Source organism: Megalobrama amblycephala, linkage group LG6, assembly GCF_018812025.1.
Source record: "Megalobrama amblycephala isolate DHTTF-2021 linkage group LG6, ASM1881202v1, whole genome shotgun sequence".
Taxonomy (NCBI): Eukaryota; Metazoa; Chordata; class Actinopteri; order Cypriniformes; family Xenocyprididae; genus Megalobrama; species Megalobrama amblycephala.
The window spans coordinates 24521611-24543960 of NC_063049.1; the positions used below are offsets into that span (position 1 = coordinate 24521611).

Genomic DNA, 22350 nt, shown 5'->3' on the forward strand with positions numbered 1-22350 from the left:
TCATGTCAGTTATTATTGCTCCATCTGCCATTTTTCGCTATTGTTCTTGCTTGCTTACCTAGTCTGTTGATTCAGCTCTGCACAGATCCAGACGTTAATGCCTGCCCTTGTCTAATGCCTTTCATAATGTTGGGAACATGAGCTGGCATATGCAAATATTGGGGGCGTACACCCCGACTGTTACGTAACAGTTGGTGTTATGTTGAGATTCGCCTGTTCTTCGGAGGTCTTTTAAACAAATGAGATTTATATAAGAAGGAGGAAACAATGGAGTTTGAGACTCACTGTATGTCATTTCCATGTACTGAACTCTTGTTATTCAACTATGCCAAGATAGATTCAATTTTTGAATCTAGGGCACCTTTAAAATTGTATCACAGTTTCCACAAAAATATTAAGCAGCACAACTGTTTGCAACATTGATAATACTAATAAATGTTTCTTAAACAACAAATCATAATATTAGAATGATTTCTGAAGGACTGTGTTACACTGAAGACTAGAGTAATGATGCTGCAAATTTAGCTTTGCCATCACAGGAATAAAGAGACTTGTCAAATTTTTTTTTTTTTTTTTTTTTAAATCCTACCAACCCCAAACTTTTGATCGGAATTGTTAACAAATCTATCTTTGCTATTTTTGAAGATGAATAACACACAGGAACACACAGATAATTATCAATAGAAAGGCATGCCTAAAGAATCTTAATCAAATCTCCTTGAAGTAAAAAGTAGACTGTTCAGCATTCCTTTCCATTTGCTTGCTTATTTGCCTGATTTTACACTCTGATCAATGTTGTTAAATAGCATCTGTTTGGCATTCTGCAGAACAACTCATTGGGTGAGATTGGTATGATTAGGCTGTTAAATTATTCAGTGAGTTGTATGCAAGCCAACACAGGAGTGATTCTGGAGATAAAGAGAATTGAACAGATCTCTTTAAGGTGAGAGTGAAAAAAGCGTCTTTTCTCTCCAGTGTCCCGTTTCCCCAGTCCCAGACTGACGCCGAGGGTGAGCAGGAAGCGAGCGCTGTCCATCTCTCCTGTCTCGGATGCCAGCATCGACCTGCAGACCATGATCCGCACCTCGCCCAACTCTCTGGTGGCCTACATCAATAACTCCCGCTCCAGCTCGGCTGCCAGCAGCTCTTACGGCCACCTCTCCGTCGGGGCCATCAGGTACAGGAATGCCCATTCCTCTCGTCTGTGTTGATTTTTTCCTTGTAAATGTTTTTGCAGGTTGCCCATTGTTTGAACTAACACAAAATGTGACTATTCCCTTTTTCTCACATCTCAGTCCGTCCTTCACATTCCCACATCCTATCACACCAGTTGCATACCACCAGCTGCTGTCCCAACAGAGAGGTCTGAATGCATTTGGACACACTCCCCCCCTTCTGCAGCCTTCTCCTTCCCTCAGTACCAGGCAACAGACGCTGGTGGCAGCCTCTGTTCTGACCAACAACAGCAGCGCCGACACCAACACAGAGTCCAGCCAGGTGATTTTATACAGCAGTTTCCATACATGTTCTCAGGGTTCCAGAGGTCTTGAGAAAGCAGGACATTTCATGTTCAGAATATGTACTACTGTTCAAAGGTTTGGGGTCAGTAAGTTTTTTTTTTTTTTTTTTTTGAAAGAAATTAATAATTTTGTTTAGCAAGAAATCATTAAATTGTTTAAAAGTGACAGTAATCCTGAAAAAAAAAGTATCACACAAAAATATTAAGCAGCACAACTGCTCAACATTGATAATAAGAAGAAATGTTTTTTGAGCACCAAATCAGCATATTGGAATGATTTCTGAAGGATCATGTGACACTGATGAGTGTCTGCTGAAAATTTAGCTTTGCCATCAAAGGAATTAAAGGTGCAGTGTGTAAATTTTAGGAGGATCTACTGACAGAAATGCAATATAATATACATAACTATGTTTTTAGTGGTGTATAAAGACCTTACATAATGAACCGTTATGTTTTTATTACCTGAGAATGGGCCATTTCTTTCTACATACACCGTGGGTCCACTTACATGGAAGACGCCATTTTGCGCCACCATGTTTCTACAGTAGCCCTAAATGGACAAACTGCTTTACAGAGCAATTTTTTTCACTATGTTGTTGTTCTTCTTTGTGCAAAAAAGCCAGCTAAACTCAACGAATAAAACACTGACACAATGATGAACAAGTAACAATAATATTCACAATAACATATCGTTTTATTGAATAATTAAGTAAAAATAATCTCTTAATTTATCTTTGTAAAGAAACCTCATTGCTTTACTGGCTACTCTCTGCTGTCTCAGACGATGACATCTTTGTCCTGTGTCAGCCACCGTAGCTTCTCTATGTGCTTCGAAAGTGAGGGGTGAGCCTTTGGTTACAATTTGCAACCTCACCTCTAAATGCCGCTAAAATTTACACACTGAAGCTTTAATTACATTTTAAAATATATTAAAATAGATTTAAATTGTAATAATTCACAATATTGCTGTTTTGACTGTATTTTTGATCACATAAATGCAACCTAGCGAGCATAAGAGAGTTTCAAATTGTACTGACCCCAAACTTTTAAACGGTAGTGTTTAATGTTTAAGGATGCACCAATAAATAATTGATTTCAATACAGATAGGCCAATAATTACTTTCATGTTAGGGCCAATAATCAATAATTGCAGAAGATGGAATTCTATACTATTGTTTTTTAAGTAAAATTAACTGCATGAAGATGGATGTTTATTTTGATATCTAAGATTTAATTGTTAGTGTTCTTAAAGATTAACTTTAAACATTAAATAATGGCAGAGGTGAATAGTATGGCTATAGTGGTCCACCAGCACTAACCAACATAGAAAAAAAAAACAGAAAATTCATGCTAATCTGAAGTGATTCATTTCATTTTTCATCCCCCATTTTTTTTTTTATATTATTTATCAGATTCTATACATGGCTGTCAAGAGCTGCTGCCACTTCCATGTAAACTCTGTGGTCATCCAGAATATAAAATTCCTCGTACCTGCTCTCACTCCGTCCAGACACTCACCAAATCAGTTTTCATTCAAGCTTTATTGCTGATCTCCAAAACACATACACACTCTATAGTTATGAGAAACACATTTCCTTCACTTTTGAGCAAACCATGTCAGGGTTATTGAGTTAATAGAAAACATGGGCCTCTGCCATACTGTAGTGGTTGGAAGGAAAGGCACCCCCACTTCAGCGTGTTCAGAGGGAGACTGTCTGTTGAATTATGAATCCATCTGAGGATCAAAGTGTGGTGTCGCTCTCTGGGTGTAATAATTTCTTCCTTTTCATATTTCTATCTGACAGATGCTCATAGTGCAGTCTAAACTGTTTAGTCTCTGCGGCAAGTTGCTTTGTGAAATATGGCATCTGGAGCATGGTGCCTTTGTAGGCGTGAAATCGCTACTCATGCCAGCAGCCAAACCGTCGACATGGTGTCTCCAATGACTCTTTCCTTGCTCTCTTGCAGAATGCTGGTGGAGATCCTGCTGTCAGCAGCACTGTCAACCCTATGATCTTCAAGAGGTCAAAGGTGAAGACTGAAGCAGATGGACCCCACCCCATCTCACCTGGTTCTCAGGTTTGTGGGATCATGTTCATGTTTCACTTTAGGTCATCTTAAGGTTTTCAAGCTTTGAAATGGACTCAAAAGAACTATTAAAGTTTCATTAAATAGTCCATATGATTTTTGCTTTATATTCCAAGTCTTCTGGAGCCAAACAATAGCTTTGTCTGACAAACAGCCCTAAATTTAAGTTTTTGTTCATTGAATATCTTCGTGGCACATTCATTTGAATAAAACAAATAGATTTTTTGGTAACACTTTATAATAACTGCACACTATGAAGCATTAGTTAAGCATTAGTTAATAGTTATTTCATCACTTATAAAGCATTAATAGACATTAGTAAGTAGTTTATAAATACAGCTATAATTGCTTTATTCTTGATTTATAAGCATATCTATAATGTGTTTAATAATTGTATTTTCATACTTTATTAATAATCAATTTATCATTTCTAAATTAAGTATTACATTATTTACAAACCAGTTATTTAGGAGTTGTCAGTAGTTCATTTAGTAAGTGTAAGTAAATGATTAATAAACTATTTAAACATTCATTTATACATCTTATTATTTAGACACATAGTAATAGTTACTTAGTGTGTTAGTAAATGTTTTATTAACACATATTCCTACTGCAATTCATGATTAATTCAGGTAGTTATAAAACATTTAGAAGTAGTCAGTTAACTATTTTTGTGAGCTCATCTAAAGTGAGGACTATTTATGCCTTGTAAAGCTTTTATAAATGAGATTTAAAGGTTCAGTGATCTTCTGCACTGCTGTTCTCTAATGTTTTAAAGTTAGTACCGAGGTAGTTTTGACACTAGGAAGCAGTTTTTGACACTAAAGCATTTATTAACACACTGAGTAACTAATACTATATGTCTAAATAATAAGATGCATAAATGTACATTTAAATATTTTATTAATCATTTACTTACACTTCCTAAATGATCTTATGAACCACTGACAACTCCTAAATTACTGGTTTGTGAATAATGTAATACATAGGCTAATTTAGAAATGATAAATTGATCATTAATAAAGTATGAAAATACAATTATTAAACTCATTATAGATATGCTTATAAATCAAGAACAAAGCATTTATAGCTGTATTTATAAATGGCTTACTAATGTCTATTAATGTTTTATAAATGATGAATTAACTATTTACTAATGCTTAACTAATGCTTCATAGCGTGAGTTATTCTAAAGTGTTACCGATTTTTTTTTTTTCTAATCTTTTCAATGAATCATTGATCCACTTCACAAAAATGGCCCAGACCGCTTTATATGTATCAGTCTGTTCATCTCTTGTTTACTTTTTTAAAGGATTAGTTCACTTCAGAATTAAAATTTCCTGATAATTTACTCACCCCAAATTCATCCAAGATGTTTATGTCTTTCTTTCTTCAGTCAAAAAGAAATTAAGGTTTTTGAGGAAAACATTCCAGGATTTTTCTCCATAGTGGACTTCACTGGAGTACAACGGGTTGAAGGCCCAAATTGCAGTTTCAGTGCAGCTTCAAATGGCTCTACATGATCCCAGCTGAGGAATAAGGGTCTTATCTAGTGAAACGATCGGTCATTTTCTAAAAAAAAATAAAAATTGATATACTTTTTAACGACAAATGCTCATCTTACACTGCTCTACGATCCGCATGCATGACGTAATCACGTTGGAAAGGTTGCGTGTAACGTAGGCAGAAAAACTCCTCCATCTTCAAAATCATCTGACATTGTTGTTTTACCTTTTTTTTTTTTGTAAAGGGAGTTTGACTTAGTCTTTGCACGTTCGCTTTGTAGACACTGGATTGGTACTTTCACCTACGTCACGTGACCTTTCCAACGTGATTACGCAGTGCGTGGCGTATCGCAGAGCAGTGCAAGACGAGCATTTGTGGTTAAAAAATATATACATTTTTATTTATTTTTTTTTTAGAAAATGACCGATTGTTTCACTAGACAAGACCCTTATTCCTCGGCTGGGATCATGTAGAGCCCTTTGAAGCTGCACTGAAACTGCAATTTGGACCTTCAACCCGTTGTACCCCAGTGAAGTCCACTATATGAAGAAAAATCCTGGAATGTTTAACATAAACATATTAGATGACATTGGAGTGAATAAATAATCTGGAAATTTTATTTCTGAAGTGAACTAATCATTTAAGACTCTCTCGTATCTCACTCTTTTAATGAATTCTCGGTTCATTTCCAGTTCTGTGACACATTTCCAGTTTTGATGAGCACACAATAGTGGGACGAAAATAAACCGGCTGTAGTCAGCATGGACCTCTTTCAAAAACCCTCATATTTGAGGTTTCAACACTTGGAATGCAAGAAACCAAACTCTGAATAGTTTCAAAGGAACCATTATCAGTTGTTGCTTTAGTGCTCTTAACAACATAGCGCTCGCTGGTAAACATACCCTTGACTTTTGACTGGATATCACACAAATTAGCATGTGGGAGGTGACATTAGATGTGGCCATGAAGCATTCCGTTCTCTCGCCACATTAGAGAGGTTTTGAACCATTTAATTTTAAACTTCATTAAAGCTCAAAAGCTTTCTTAACATTCTTAAGAGAAATGAGGGTTGCAATATTACTGTACGATGGAACTTGACCTGACCACCAACAATAGTTCCCATCTGATTTTCAATAACTTCAGACCAGGATCAGTTCCCATAAGAAATATAAAACACTAATGAGGTCTCTTTAATATCTCATTTTTTTTCCCCCTAGACCACAGTGAGACCAAATGGTTCCTTAGGTACCCTGCTTGTCAGATTTTTCTCCTGAGAAAAACAGCCTAATCACATGTCTCTTCTAGAGTACCAGACAAGTATATCTCAAACTTTGCTCGGATTTCCCATGATAACAAAGTCTGGAATCAGAAGTCAAAGATCGCAATATGAATTCAAACATTTCTCATCAAATTCTTCTAAAACCAAACCATAGAAGCTATACTATCCATATCAGTTTTATAGCTCTATGCTCTTACAGTATACCAACTATATATAACTCATTCAGTCTCACATTTTCTCTTGACTAACATGAATGAGAGACTTAACTAAAAAATAAAGTATACCAGTATTGGTATACTTATACAGTATTGGTATTTCACCAGTGTTGTTTCCTTAACAGGATCACATGGAGTTACGGGAGGAACTTGATAAAGATGAATGCAAGCAAGAGCCTGAGGCCGTGTATGAGACCAACTGCCACTGGGAAGGATGCTCCAAAGAGTACGACACCCAGGACCAGCTAGTTCATGTTAGTCACACTGTTCTATTAAACTCCTATTTGGTTCTCCTTTGATTTTGAAATGTCTTCTATCTGTAAGTGCTATTCATTTCCACAGCACAAGGGCTCTTTTTCAAAACCTAGAGAGCTGCCTTTGCTGTCTCATGCCTACACACTGTAGGCAGCATCCTAACTGTTATGGAACTTCATAGTGTCTCTACAAATACTATCAATAGTTTGGGGTTGGTAAGATTTGTAATGTTTTTGAGAGAAGTGTCTCATGTAATTGATTGTAATTTATTCCTTTGATGGCAAAGCTTACTTTTCAGCCTCATAACTTCAGTCTTCAGTGTCACATGATCCTTCAGGAAAATATACTGATTTGATTGCTGCTCAAAAAACTTTATTGTTATTATTATATATATTATCGACAATATTTTTGTGGAAACCATGTTATATTTTTTTCAGGATTACTGTAATCAGTTTAATGCATCCTTGCAGAATAAAAGTATTAATTTCTTCCAAGAAAAAAAAAAAAAAAAGCTTACTGACCCCAAACTTTTGAACAGTAATGCATATTATCAACCTAAAATTTCCAGGTTTCTCGAGACCTTTGGAACCTTGAGTCTAGAAGATCTGTCGAAGATACACATAGTACATGATATATTATATATTTATTTTAATAGATTTTTTTTAAAGGATTCTTTGCATTTCATAGCATTTCATTTTGTAACATTGTAAATGTCTTTACTATCACTAATATCTATATTATTTAGTAATCTTAATTTAAAAAAGAGCCTTCGTGTTATGGGTGTGCGTATGATGCCTTGAAATGCTGTCTAGCTAGTTTTGGAACAGAGCTATTTTCTTAAAATGCTCATTATGATTAAACCAAAACAAACACAAATTGCCAACAATCTTATCTGACTTTTTAAAGTAGAAACAACTGTAAATAATTAAAAACACTGCACATGTTGGACAAGTTTCTCATCGACAGCTTTAGCCAGAGCTGTAACTGATCCTTTCCTGTCACTGACACGTGTAAGGTTAATGAGCATGTTGATACCCGCAAAGGTGCGGAGCGCATTCACTTACACACACATACTCTCGTATGTATGGCTCCTGTCTCTGTGCACCCTCTGACCTTTTAACTTCCCTGAGGCCATATAGTAAATCCGTCATCATGCCAGCAGCTCTGGAGTGGCCCTTTCCACCTCTGACACCTCAGCCCCTCTGCTGGGCGTTATTAACAATCTGAAAGCCACGATGTGACAGATACACTTGGGCCCAGAGTCAGACTCGCTGCTCTGACAGGAACACGCCGAGCCAGTCTGGCTCCTCATGAGACCTTGACCTGGAGCTTGGGAATCCTCTGGGGTTCTGGATCAGTGGAACTGGGTTCCTGCCATTCTCCAATTCCAGAACAAGCCCAAACCAGTCTAAGCTAAGTCTAGTGTGTGTTTTATTTTCTAAAATCGACACTAGACTGAAATGAAGGCGCAAACAAACATATGATCTTAGGTGGTTGCAAGTAAATTGTTGTTGGGGATTACAAGATTGATGTCCGTCATTATTCAGATTTCTAAGAAATACATTGAAATGGTTTTGAAAACCAAGTGTAAGGTATAATTACAGGCAGAGAAGACAAGAAAGAGGAATCAGAAGTGGAAACAAAGGAATGTTTAGAGACCAGAGCAAAACTGAGAGCGTGGACTTCCTTCCTACACACCCCTTTTAGTCCTAAGGCTACAGTCTGTGCTCTCTGCTTGCAATCTAAATTACATACCTCAAGAAACAAAATAATGGCATGGTTTGATTTTATTTCATGCAGAACTTCATTCAGGGTTAGGGTAGGTGCTGTTAGAAGAATACAAAGAAAGTACTGTTCAAGCTACACAGAATACAGTTATTTATTGTATTTATTTATATTATTTGTGTATATATACACACCTTTCAAAAGTTTGTGGTCAGTATGATTATTTGAAAAAAAAAAAATTTTATTCCGCAAAGACATTAATGTTACAAAAGATTTCTATTTTAAATAAATTATGTTCTTTTGAATGTTCTTTTATCAAAGAAAAAATACATCATGGTTTTCACACAAAATATTAAGCAGCACAACTGTTTTTTAGCATTGATGGTTATAAGAAATATTTCTTGAGCACCATATCAGCATATTAGAATGATTTCTGAAGGATCATGTGACGCTGAAGACTGGAGTAATGATGCTGAAAGTTCACTTTGCCATCACAGGAATAAATTACATTTTAAATTATATTAGTATTATTTTAAACTGTAGTAGTAGTTCGCAATATTACTGTTTTTACTATCAAATATATGCAGCATTGGTGAACACAAGATACTAAATACTTCAAAAATCTTACCAAAACTTTTGAACAAAGAAGAATGAAGAAACCCTCCACCTTCCCCAGCTCCACATGTATAGATCTGCTATGGGTAATTCATGTATGATATTTTGTACAGCAGCAGCATGTCTTACTTGCTCACAGCAGCATATCGTGTATGTATTGGCAGTAGCAAGTCCCGTACTTGCAGCAACAGCAGCAGCAGCATAGCAGATCTATTCTGCCAAAAAAAAAAAAAAAAAATCAACATTGTAATATCCATTACCATGCCAAACACAGAGATTTGTCATGACAGAAATGTATATTATTGGCCATTCATTGCAGAGTTAAGGAATTAAGGCCATTGTTGACATTCATGTTTTCTCCACCTGCAGCATATCAATAATGACCACATCCATGGAGAGAAGAAGGAGTTTGTGTGCCGATGGGAGGAGTGCTCACGAGAACAGAAGCCTTTTAAGGCCCAGTACATGCTTGTGGTTCACATGCGTCGACACACTGGGGAGAAGCCCCATAAATGCACAGTAAGTGATGCACCACTGCTCATCGGGCCTTCATTTCATTCTTAAATGCACTTACTCTAACACTTTTTCTTCGAGTCCACTTTAGACATTCTAGTAACTTCAAGTAACTTTGCAACTACATATCAACTACCAGTTATTAGAGTATTAGTAGACTGCCTGCTTAATACTGTATCTGTTAATGCTTTATTTTGATGGTCCCCCAACAGACATTCTACTGACTATAAGTAACTTTGCAAGTACATGTCAACTTATTCTACTAATCCTAACCCTAAACCTAACCCAACAGTCTATTAATACTCTAACGAGAGTTAGCATGTTGACGTAGTTGGAAATTAATGAGTTAGTTGACTTGTAGTTGCAAAGTTACTTATAGTTAAAAGAATGTCTAAAGTTGACTAACAAAATAAAGTGCAACCACACTTACTACCTCACCCCTCCCTATTTAAAAACCTATACCTCCTTTACCTTTAATTGCAAAAATACACACATCTATTTCTGAACCCACAAGTAGAGCAAGCTACTGCTTTACAGAAATAGGCTTGTTTCTTATTTCAGCAGAACATCTGATTTTAAACAGGACACATTTTCATCTTGGCTACATTTATTTTTCTAAAACATCATGAAGGCACGCTGATTTCCAGCCAGTTTTAGTGGCTTGAGATCCTATTAAAAAGTGAACTTCTGGGTGTGTTGATTGACAGGATGGAGACATAATTAAAGTCTGAGGAGAGGAAGGTGCCTTGGGCCTTTATTAAATTTTACTGAAGTTTCCACACACCTTCACTGTATGTATATATAAATATATGATCATAATAACTGTTGAAAACATGGTCTGAACAAGCAAAATTATCAAAACTATCACTATAAAAAAAGTTTAAGGGAGAATCTCATGAAAACCTATCCAGGTCCAGTTTTAACAATATTTTTACGGTAATGAGAATTGTATAGAAAATATGCTTTATTGTCCAATAGACTCCATTGTCTTTTAGGAAAAATATAATTTCTTATTTTACTTTAAATTTAGGGGTGAAATATAACCCAGACGTTTTCTTAACAGGTTTTATGAGATTCAATCATAAAGCCATTTGATTTTTGTTATGACTGATGAGGGCTTATGTAATAGATTGTTTTCTCTTTATCTCACTCTCTCTTTCTAGTTTGAAGGTTGCTCGAAAGCTTACTCTCGACTGGAAAACCTCAAAACTCACCTGAGGTCCCACACAGGGGAGAAACCCTACGTATGCGAGCATGAGGGTTGCAACAAGGCGTTTTCCAATGCTTCAGACCGAGCCAAGCACCAGAACCGCACACACTCAAATGAGGTTCGAGCATTCAACATCTGTTTTATAACGTGCATTTTGTTTCCCATCTCATAGAGACCCAGAGATTTGATTTAAGTCAGATTTCATTGCTCTCTGAAAGCTGTCTGTCACTCCTTTGCAGAAACCATATGTGTGCAAGATCCCAGGTTGCACAAAACGCTATACAGACCCCAGTTCTCTCAGGAAACATGTAAAGACCGTTCATGGTCCAGAAGCACATGTCACTAAGAAGCAGCGTGGTGATGCACCACCTAAACCTCACCCCCCTAAAGGGAATGGAGAAAATGAGGCCCACACAAAGCATGTAAGGGGAAGAACAGACGGGTTAGGGGAGGCCAACAGCACCACCCGAGGAGTAGAGGATTGCCAACATGTCAAGTCTATCAAGACGGAAAACACAGTGGTAAGAATGGTCTGTTTCATACTTAATAAATGATTACATCACTGATGAGAGGTTCTGTCAAAGTTTTTAACCAAAAGTAGTTTTACACGGTGCACGGTAACCACAAGTTCCCAGATTCTTTTCCAATAGGAAAGAGGCAGTACAAGATTCATTACTTTGATATCAAATCAATTTATCATTTATCAAATCAATGAATTAATTTAGCTTTTTTCTGGTCAAAGAAAAACACAGGAGAGAAAACAATGCCCATTTTTGCTGCTCTATGCTGCTGCTATTTAAGATCTAAGATGGTGTCTAATCTGTTTTATGGAGGAATAAATGCCATAACTACTTATTTTTGTTGACTTATTTTACATATTAGCTTTTTTCATGTAAGATATGCTGTATTTACAGTAATCATCTCATGCAGAGATGCAGCATGTGCAGAGCTTGTTGTTTATCATGTACTGTGTGAAATGCTCTTAATGTGGAATTCAAACTAATGTACTAACCATTTCCTCAACTAATATACTAACCCTGTCCTTTCTTCTTAACTAACTTGCTTCTCTTTGAAAATAATGGACAGACTGTACTAAGGTGAGCACTGCAGCAATGTCTTTTTAATGCATGGCAAAATCAATACTTCAGTAAAACCCAACTTCAGTAATGTTTGGTTTAGTTGTACTTGTAACCAAAACTAAATAAATGTTGTAATGGAATTAGTTTGATGTTAGATTCAAATTAAAGATTATGGACCCAGGCACCTGATTTAATTGTTTTGAACTAGTGTTACGACACGTTTGCCTCTATCATATCCTGCTTTTGGTGTTAAAAACTCATTTTGTGTATAACTATACTAAAATACATTTGGTTTATTGCAGATTACCAGTAGAACAATTAAAAAAAAGAAAAATATGTGTTCCCTATGCAAATCAGCTGTACATTTTCACAAGGAGGAACACTTGCCCCACACAACTTTGTATCTAACATTAGTGAAGAACTAATCTTAATACTAATACAAATACATAACTGTATTAGTTTTCATAAACCAGATAATAAATGAGGCACCAAACATCTGAATGTTTCAATTTCACATGACCATTTTTTCCTTAATTCCACAAACGTTACTGATTCTGTGATAAAATGTCAGTGGAACTGACCTTTGCTCATTATTGTTCCTCTGTAGATGTATCAGTCCAGCCCTGGTGGTCAGTCATCATGTAGCAGTGAGCCATCGCCACTTGGCAGTGCCACCAACAATGACAGTGGAGTAGAGATGACCATGCACAGTGGAGGCAGTTTGGGGGACCTGAGTGCTTTAGATGACACGCCTGTAGTAGATTCTACCGGTTCTCCAGGTACTTCTGCAGGAGTAGGTCTTCAGCTGCGTAAAAACAGGGGAGGACTACTACATCTTGAGCACATCAAGAAGGAAAAACTAAAAACTGTGAGAGACTCCTGCTCCTGGGCAAATGCTTCACCTCAAGTCCGAAATACCAAGCTGCCTCCAATACCCTCTATTGGTGAGTACTGCAGCCAAAAAAAAGAATAATTTATTACTTTGGAAATTGAGTTCTTTGTTTGCATTCACATGCATTGTTAGAAAGTAGCATTACTCTCATTACTCTGTTTTTTTTAGACTCATTGCTGGACACTCAGATCCTTGGACCTCCAACGCAACGTTCAGGAGATTTGTCTTCGTATGAGATGACAATACTAAATCAGCTGCATGAGCGCAGAGACAGCTCCACCAGCACAATGAGCTCAGCATACACGCCAAGTCGTCGGTCCTCTGGTATTTCACCCTGCTACTCCAGTCGTCGCTCTAGCGAGGCTTCGCAATTTGGAGTCCGTAACAACAATGTCAGCTCAGCAGATTCCTATGACCCCATCTCCACAGATATGTCACGGCGCTCCAGTGAAGCTAGCCAATGCGGCGGTGCAGGTGGACTACCAAGTTTACTAAATCTCACGCCGGCACAACACTACCGTCTCAAGGCGAAATACGCTGCAGCCACAGGGGGTGCGCCACCGACACCTCTACCCAACATGGATCGCATGAGTCTTAGAACTAGAATGGCCCTGTACAATGACTCGCAAGAAAGTTCAACACATTTACACCATTCCCAAGGTGTAGTCAACTCAAGGCGCTGCAGCGACACCGGCTACAGTGCACCTGGCATGATGCCTCATGAAGTTCAGGCTAATCTCCTGCGACGAGCAAGTGATCCTGTTCGTCGTACAACTTTCGACCCGCTCTCCTTGCCAAGGGTTCAACGTTTCAACAGCATCAGCAACATGAACGTATCGCGTCTGCCTGCGTTAGATCGACGTGCTTTCAACTTGCAGAGCAACACTTGTTCTGATGGCAGCTTGCACCGTCATCCCTTCAGCCAAAGGCCACCTAGTATTTCAGAGAATGTTTTAATGGAGAATATGGCCAGTGATGGAGGTGATCAGCAAGAGGATGATATAGTGCTTCCGGATGACATGGTACAGTACCTCAGGTCCCAGAATGGTAGCTCACATCAGGACCCAGGGATTTCTGTCAATGGCGGTCATGCACTAGAGTTCCATGGTAATATGACCTCCCAACAACAACAATTCTACGGGCAACGACGAATTGGCATGGCAAGCAACAATGGAAGCCATGTAGAGCCTATTTGCTCACATCCAGAGCAAATGGCCGATACTCAAGACGTGAACAAGAACAACATGCCTGTGCAATGGAACGAGGTCAGTTCTGGTTCTGTAGATACAACTGCAAGGCTTCCAAAGCAGCAACAGCTCCGAGGGAACTTGGCAGTGGTTCAGCAGAAGCAGAATTTTGGCCCTTACCAAGGCTTTGGCTCTAATCAACAGATTGTACCAATGAGCCAGAATCTGGCTAGCATGCAACAGGGTTATCCACAGAGGACTATCCAGAGGATGAACCCTGTCCAGCAGTATCGGCAGTCTATTGCCAATCCATGTCAGAATCTCAGCGAGCAAGTAAACCCTCAAACGGTATATCGGCAGGACCTCAATTTCAACTCCAGTCAACACCTAACATATAACAGCATGGGTCCGCCCAATGGGAGAGCGGTGCAAAACCAACAGATGCAGAATTACAGATCAAACTTTGCACATATGAATAATATGAATAACGCCAACCAGCAAAATTATGTTCCCCTTACTGCCGGTCAAAATGCAGGCAGAGGACTAATACAGCCCAGACCTCCATCTGAGCCCAAACCTTTGAATAGGCAACACTCAGGGTCAGGTATGGTTCAGCAGAATGGTTGCTCCCTGTCCAACATCAACTCCTCAGAAGCTAGCCCAAAGAGACCAGGTGACTTTGGTCAACACGGCAATGGGAATGGCACTGTGTACTATTCAGGAGAGATCCATATGTTGGACCCCAGCGTGGATTATGGTTCTCCCATGTCCCCGTGTACAAACCAAGCCCCTGTTGCTTCAGTGTCTACAATGGCTTCTCCTGGGGTTAATCAGGTCACCAGCACAGTGGACTCCACTCAAACCCTTGAGCACACTCAAATAGACTTCGATGCCATTTTGGATGATGGAGACCATTCGAGCCTAATGTCCGGCACATTAAGTCCGGGTCTTCTGCAGAGCCTTTCGCAGAATTCCTCGCGGCTCACCACCCCGCGTAACTCTGTTACTTTAGCTTCGATACCGGCAGGTATTGGCAACATGGCCATTGGTGACATGAGCTCAATGTTAACGGCCCTTGCAGAGGAAAGCAAATTCTTAAACATGATGGCTTGAGAATTAAAGAATTCATTCAAAAATCAGGGGTGGCTTTTTACGTTCTTTAAATGTAAAGACATTGAACAATGACAAAGAATAAAAATGAACTGTTTTAAGAACACTAATTTGTGCTCTAAAGGGGAGAAAACTTGTTTATGCATTATTTCATGAGCAAAGGCACTGAAATACAGCATCTTACAAAAGTTAAACTTGCAGCATTCAGGTGGACACTGTCAATTAGATTATCAGACATTTGCTAACACAACTGTTGTATGCAACTAGGCTGGCAAAAACCTCAAGATGATGTTTCACAAGCCATATGTTTTGTGTAAGTTTGTTTGTTAATGCATATTAGTGTACATCAGGGTAATGGTTATTAGGCTTGTGTAAGTCTGATTCTCCCTTTCTCAACAGTGCACTGAAATTCACTAAGTGCCTCGCATAAAAGAAGTAATAAGTATGTTTTTAAACTCATATAATGCTATGTAACCTGGTATGTAGCTACACTAATAGAGTTATGGATATTTTTATTGTATTTTGCTGTTTTTTGTTAATAGTTATACCATATCCTTCATGCTTTAAATTATGTGCACTGCATATTAACTGCACAAGCTTCTTCATAATGTGCACAATGCTCTGATGTACCCCCTTGTCACTCCTAAGGGGAATTATGAGAAACTGTTGGAAATACATTTCTGCACAATTCCTCGGAGCTGGTCAATTTCATCTGTATTGACAGATTCCCTCGAAGCATGCTCCAGGAGTTTCAGATCTCTGTAGTTGCTTCTCATCTGGCTGTGTGATGAGGACAGCATTTCGTCTCTGCACTTCAGTCAGTGGAGGCCTGTCAACCTGTGCATCCATTTGAGATGTTTTTAAAGGAATATGCAAGAACTCGGTGTGCTCTCAGCGGAGATCGCATCCCAAGTAACAGGTTCATCACCGTCTCGAGCTTGTGATAAACCACAGGCACATACTAAAATGACTTCTGCCTTTGATTTAGGACCATTACAAGAAATTTCCACCAAGGACAGAGCAATTCTGAAAGTCTGAACTATCGCAATCGGTTGGTATTTTGTGATGCCATTTGCAGAACTCTACATATGTATAGCTTTTGTACATTTTCAATACAGCATCTTCATTTTTCTGTTTGCTGGGTTTGTTTTGTCTCTTCTTCATCTGTTCCTTGTGGAGCAGGTATTGTTACAGAGGCTCTCTAGTGCACCCTTTTGAATTTAAGAAATAAGAGTGGAAAAAGTGCAAAGTGAGCATGTTCATTAAAATGCAGTAGCAAAAAGTATTAAATAATATCTTTTTTGTTGTTTGTAGATTAAAAAAAAAAAAAAAAACAGGCCATGTGTATTATAAGAGGGCATTGCACTCAATTAACTGCCTTAATTGTGTGAAAGCAGTTATTTCTAAATTTGTATGCATAAGAACTTTTAATGCTATTCTTCAAATAACATAAACCCTGGTTTAAAAATGAACAAAAACAAGATGCATACTGAGCACTTCCTATAGTTTGAATTATTGATTGTAGTTGAATAGGAGCGAATCGAGGGACCGACTGATGCGCATAGGGAGCAAATGATTTCATTCCAGCCTTACAGAAAAATTTTGTTGAGGATTTATTTGATCCACATCCAAATTATTTCTCTTGCCTTGTAATTCTTTATTCTCTCAGAGAAATGATGGAAGAAAAATAGCCCCAGGGTGAATCTCAGAAGCACTAAGAACAGGAGGATCGCATAAACTAGCAACTGATAAGGCAAGGCACCCACTGACTATTCCAGAAAAGTTTGTCCAGCAGTACCATGACATGGTATCGGTACGTTTCCAAAGTTTGGGGTTGGTTAGGTTTTTTTTTTTTTTTTTCATGTTTTTAGAATTCTCACTCATCACGCTGCATTTGTTTGATTACAAAATACAGTAAAAAGTTGTATTGTAAAATATTATTACAATTTAAAATAGCTGTTCCTTATTTTAAGATATAATGGATATGATGAATTTTCATCAGCCATTACTCGTCTTCAGTGTCACATGCTCATTTTAATGTGATGATTTGTTGCTCAAAAAGCATTTCTTACTGTTCTTAATGTTGAAAACACTTAATTGCTTAATTGTTTTTTTTTTTTTTTTTTTTTTTTTTTTTTGGAAACCATATTATTTATCATGATTGTGTGGTGAATAGAAAATTCCAAAGAACAGTATTAATTTGAAATCGACATTTTTTTTTTTTTTTTTTTTTTTTTTTAAATATTGTAAGTCTTTACTGTCACTTTTAATCAATTTAATAATAAAAGTATTAATTTCTTGTTTAAAAAAAAAAAAAAAAAACTGACCCCAAACCTTACTGACCCCAAACTTTTGAATGGTGGATGTGCAGACAGTAAAGTCTTTGCTGTAGGAAGACATTGAACAGATGAGAAAAGGTCATGGCCAATTAAAGGTGATAGAGAGGATTTTTTCGTCGACTGAGAATCCAAAGACTGTTACTGAGTTTTTGAAATGAGCGCATGCGTAAGAACAACCCCCCTCCTTCACAGCTCATTTCAAAGGAACGCCTCCCAAAACTCGTGCACGAGTATTGGAACACGAGTGTTTACCACCGGCATTCGCTGTGTCGTGTTCATTATGTCGGACTCACCGCAGGTAACTCATAATCTGCAGTTGTTATTCCTGTCTCCTGACAAAAACATTGCATGCAGCGCCTGTGGAGTGTGGAAAGTTACTGGAGCACGCAGCCACACTCATCTCTCACAAGGAACGTCACGGCAGTGATTGACAAGCCAGAGGGCCTATTGTTTACGCAATGATCGCGTAAACGGTTGGCTGATGTTTTTAAGGCCCTACCTCGTGCACAGATGATGTATATTAATATTATTACTTTCAGTGCACCTAATAAATAGTCTTTTATCAGTTAGTAAAGACAGTTTCAAGTAATATTGCAAAAATGTATAAAACAAAACATCCTCTTTAGCACCTTTAAGGTGTTATTTTTAGGCCAAGCCAAAAAAATGTTTCAGGGATGAACAAAATATGCAAACTATTAGGGGTGTAACGATACCCTCATGTTACATTTCGATACATATCACAATACTGAACTCACGAGACGACATTATTGCAATACTCCAAGACATATGGTAAAAGGATAACAAAAAATGAACTGTTGATTAAAATGCAAGATTTGGTATTACATTGGGAGTGTAAATGAATAGGCTTGGACTTGGTGCTGGTAACCCAATGTACAGGACAATGGTGACACCAGAATAAAAATATTCATGATTGTAACGCTGAAACACAGATTTATTTTAGTTGAATATGTTTGACCTCTGTCAATGACTAGATAGATTTCAAATAACGTAGGCCACTTTTTACTGGTAGCATAAGACATTTGGCATTTTTATGATATTATATCATGTATTATCACATATGCATATATCCCTATATCATATTAACCATCAAAGACTTCAAGTGCTGTTTCGGTGCATTAAAAACTTGCGTTTCTCAATTTGACCTCAGGGGAAGGTCATCACATTAAATTAATTCACTTTACTGCAGCCTGTCCTTTCATTGAGTCGGTTAAGACTTTCCATCAAAGGATGCTTGCGAAGAACACAGGCTTCGGGATCAAAGAAATCTGACCGGGTCAGGGTTTGGGGCGCAAGTGCACCCTCCTCTCCTTACCCAGCAATGCTTTGGGTTATGAGAGGCTTTTGGCTTAAAAGACATCCATGCATGAATGGTGACATTGTGTAGTGTGAGCTGAACAATGAGAGCTCCTCACTTTGATCTGTGACTTTAAGCACCGAGGACTGCACTAGGAAATTGAGATCTGTTGACTATTTTAGGCCCGCTAACAAAAGTAAAAACCAAAAATGAGTTTACTCCAGGATTCCAAAGTGGAGGGATAAATTGATGCATGCAGATACCTTTAACCCCTTAGCCATAGGGGAATTTTCCATGTAAAGATTGCATTTCTTGCTATCTTTTCTTCTGTTACACACTCAAATCTTGGCAAAACCTATAAAATTAAACAATTGATAACTTGTAAAACTACTGGTTTTGTTTTTTTGAGCGCATACAACTTCCTTTGATACCAAATAGGGCCTGCAATATTAATAAATCTACAACATACATCCTTTGACTGAGAAATAAATGTAAGTATCACATTTTATTTGCACCCGTAGAACAGAATTCAGTTGGTTTGGGTCAAGATTTTGTTTGTTTTCGAGACAAAATGTCGGATGTGATCTGAGTGGTTGTGTTGTTGAAGTTGGAGCACAAAAGCTCAAATTTAACCACAACACGAACCCTTGACCCTTCAGACTCAATACAACTGGGAATTATTAATAAACTGTGTTGCCTATTTAATAAATAAATACAAAAATGAAGCAAACTGAGCCCAGATTGGTCTCACAGGTATCATATATTCCCCTGAGGCCAGAAAAAAAAAAAGAAGCAGTTCTAAAACAAATTGAATAAAGAACAAAACAACCTTTGTTTATGGTCACCACTACACAGTGTCTATTGTACTAGTGCAGAGATAAAGCCTACTTGAAGATTTGATTCAGGTGTAAAAATTTCAACGGATTTATGTTTTATTCTTATCCAAAACGAGGCAATGTAAGCATTATGGAGCGCTATATACTCTCATGTAATATTTGTTTCATTCATACTCTAAGCCGCAGGGCGCTCTCTCACAGAAAGTCCAAAACAGACTTATAGAAGTAATAACTTATGACATTCCAAGAGATTGCTTATATGGACAAAAGCATCCAGCTATTGCTGTATAGCTGAACAAAAAGGAGAAAACTTTTTGACTGATGAAACGTGAGGACAATAAACAGACGATTGCGACAATTTATGGTTTATGCATGTTTTTCAAACCATCTCAGGGTATTTTCATAACAATATAATATATGAATAATGCAGTACTAATTGATATGGACTTTATTACGGTATAGAACCTATAAAATATATTTTCTGCCTTATTCTGTGATAAAAAAAAAAAGAGTGGCTTTAAAAAAACTTTTTTTTTTTACATTGTATAAAATCCATGATGACTTAACGCAGAAGTGTTTTGTACATACACCAATCATAAAATGGTCATTAGGAAAAAACAGGAAATATTATAATTATTACAATAGTATAGAACACAAATTATTGGTTATTGCTCAGCCGTGTATTCTTAGGCAGTTAAAGAGAAAAAACTCAAATCTGTTAATTAGACAAAGATAAAACTTGGCATTTATGTCCCCCTGACTTTTGAAATGATGGCTACGCCCCTGATCAGGACATTGTACCTGATTCTGATGCCCAGGATATCTCATAACAAGGGTCATATTTCAATGCTAATATTCATGTCATTGTTCAATGTCAATTATGAAGATCATTTAATTCTCTGATCATCATATCACACTTATAAAGTTCCAGATGGCTATTAACCTTGTCCATCTGATCATTCCACAGCCAACTCTTTCCTCACAGTTCACCCTGGACTTAATCCACAGCCTGACAAGGGAAAGCATGTTCATTAGTGTGCTGAGATCTTGGAAACCATTTTTTTTTTTTTTTAAGGGTGGTGTTTGAACAGGATCTCTGGGGGGCAAAAGATTCTCTTGTCCAGAGCCAGTAAAGAGGAGAAGATCTTTGAAAAACAAGGGAGGGGGTCAGAAGAAATGAGGATTTTTATTTAAAAGTGATCCAACAGAAGTTTAAAAATCTGAGGAATGCCTAGATCAGAGAAAAAAAGCTTCAGACCCTGGTGGCATATATATTTTATGGTATTAAAATCGAAAAGGACAACTTTGACAAAGGCTGTTACTGGTTTAAAGCCACTGTTAAAATTTGTTAGGCTATTTATGTGTTTGAGATAATAAAGAATAATTACAAATAAACCACAGTGGAAATAAGCCTTATGATTTATTAGATTTTATGTTTTTATTCTATTTTCTCTGTTTTTCTTTATTGCACCTGTGGAAAAACCCCCATGAAATCAAAATTTAAGTTTTTTGGCTTTTAGTATGAATATGTTAGCCTTAAGATTATCTATAAGCTAGTGTGCTCCAAAAAATGACAACATTCGTATTTAGAAGATATAAGCATTCCAAACTTACAGTCTCTCACTTCCGCGAATATGGATCAATGATTTTTCTGACATCACTCTGCACTTCAGCTCCTCATCAGATTTTCTGTCCAATCAAATGCTCTCTAGAATCTAAAACGTCCCGCCCACTATACTATAAATACACACTGAAGCTACGGCTGAAATCAGTCACTTTTTTACACAATTACTATTTTCTATGTGATGAATGGTATAATGCATTATATAAGTGATATGGAACAATTCGGACAGTGTAAATATGCTTTTCATTGTGGCGAATGAAGTTTGGTTTGCATTAGTGTCATGAGAACCACCGTAGTGCACACAGTCTGCTCCAATGTGGTGACAAATCAGGTTCTCCTTGAAATTCAATTCAATTCAATTCACATTTATTTGTATAGCGCTTTTCACGATACATATCATTTCAAAGCAGCTTTACAGAGAATGCATGTCAACATTACAATTTAAAGAATGAAGATTAGCAAATAATGTAATAATTTAGGCAATTCATTTACAATCACTGTTAGCAGTTTAACTGAACGTAGAAGCAATGAGCTCCTGAAAAATGAATTACATGAACAATAATTGAGTTTAGTAAATCAGTAAACGCAGCCCCTAACGTATCATTTGTATTGTCAACATGAATGTTAAAATCTCCAAATCAGGTCTCTGTTAGGACCCCAAGCAATTCCATTGGCTCAAATTACCCTTAATAGGTATTCTCTTTAGTGGCTGATTACAGTTCCTACAAAATCATGTTATGATAAATGCTGTTTGAACTACATTATAATGACCATTGATATCTGTATTACTTAACTTATGTACTATATAGATACACAAATTAGCCTGATAGCTTAATTTATACATGCATTGAATATTTTTCAACTGCTTACACACATTTTCATATATTTGCCTCTTTTCTCAAAACTTTACACGCAAATCCAAGAAATGCACACACAAAATGCAAAATGCTAAATGAAGCACTGCATTAAAAATATCACAAACACATCTCAAAAGCAAACATTTGTCTTATGTTGCAAACACCTTTGCCATAATATTCTATTAT

The 22350-nt window shown here is 37.2% G+C and overlaps 1 protein-coding gene across 9 annotated transcripts in view; it reads left to right on the forward strand.

The window, feature by feature from the left end:
- Positions 1–16330, forward strand: part of gli2a (GLI family zinc finger 2a) — a 91771-nt gene extending 75441 nt beyond the window's left edge. For 7 of the 9 annotated variants that reach the window (XM_048193519.1, XM_048193517.1, XM_048193515.1 and 4 more), the window contains 9 exons: positions 976–1177; positions 1296–1497; positions 3488–3598; positions 6733–6861; positions 9572–9721; positions 10879–11043; positions 11165–11455; positions 12612–12948; positions 13065–16330. In XM_048193519.1, coding sequence (XP_048049476.1) covers positions 976–1177; positions 1296–1497; positions 3488–3598; positions 6733–6861; positions 9572–9721; positions 10879–11043; positions 11165–11455; positions 12612–12948; positions 13065–15196 — 3719 coding nt within the window. In that variant the 3' untranslated portion in view covers positions 15197–16330. The remainder of the gene's footprint in view (positions 1–975; positions 1178–1295; positions 1498–3487; positions 3599–6732; positions 6862–9571; positions 9722–10878; positions 11044–11164; positions 11456–12611; positions 12949–13064) is intronic. The other 2 variants (XM_048193521.1, XM_048193522.1) reach the window with 1 other exon arrangement.
- Positions 16331–22350: the final 6020 nt, after the last annotated feature.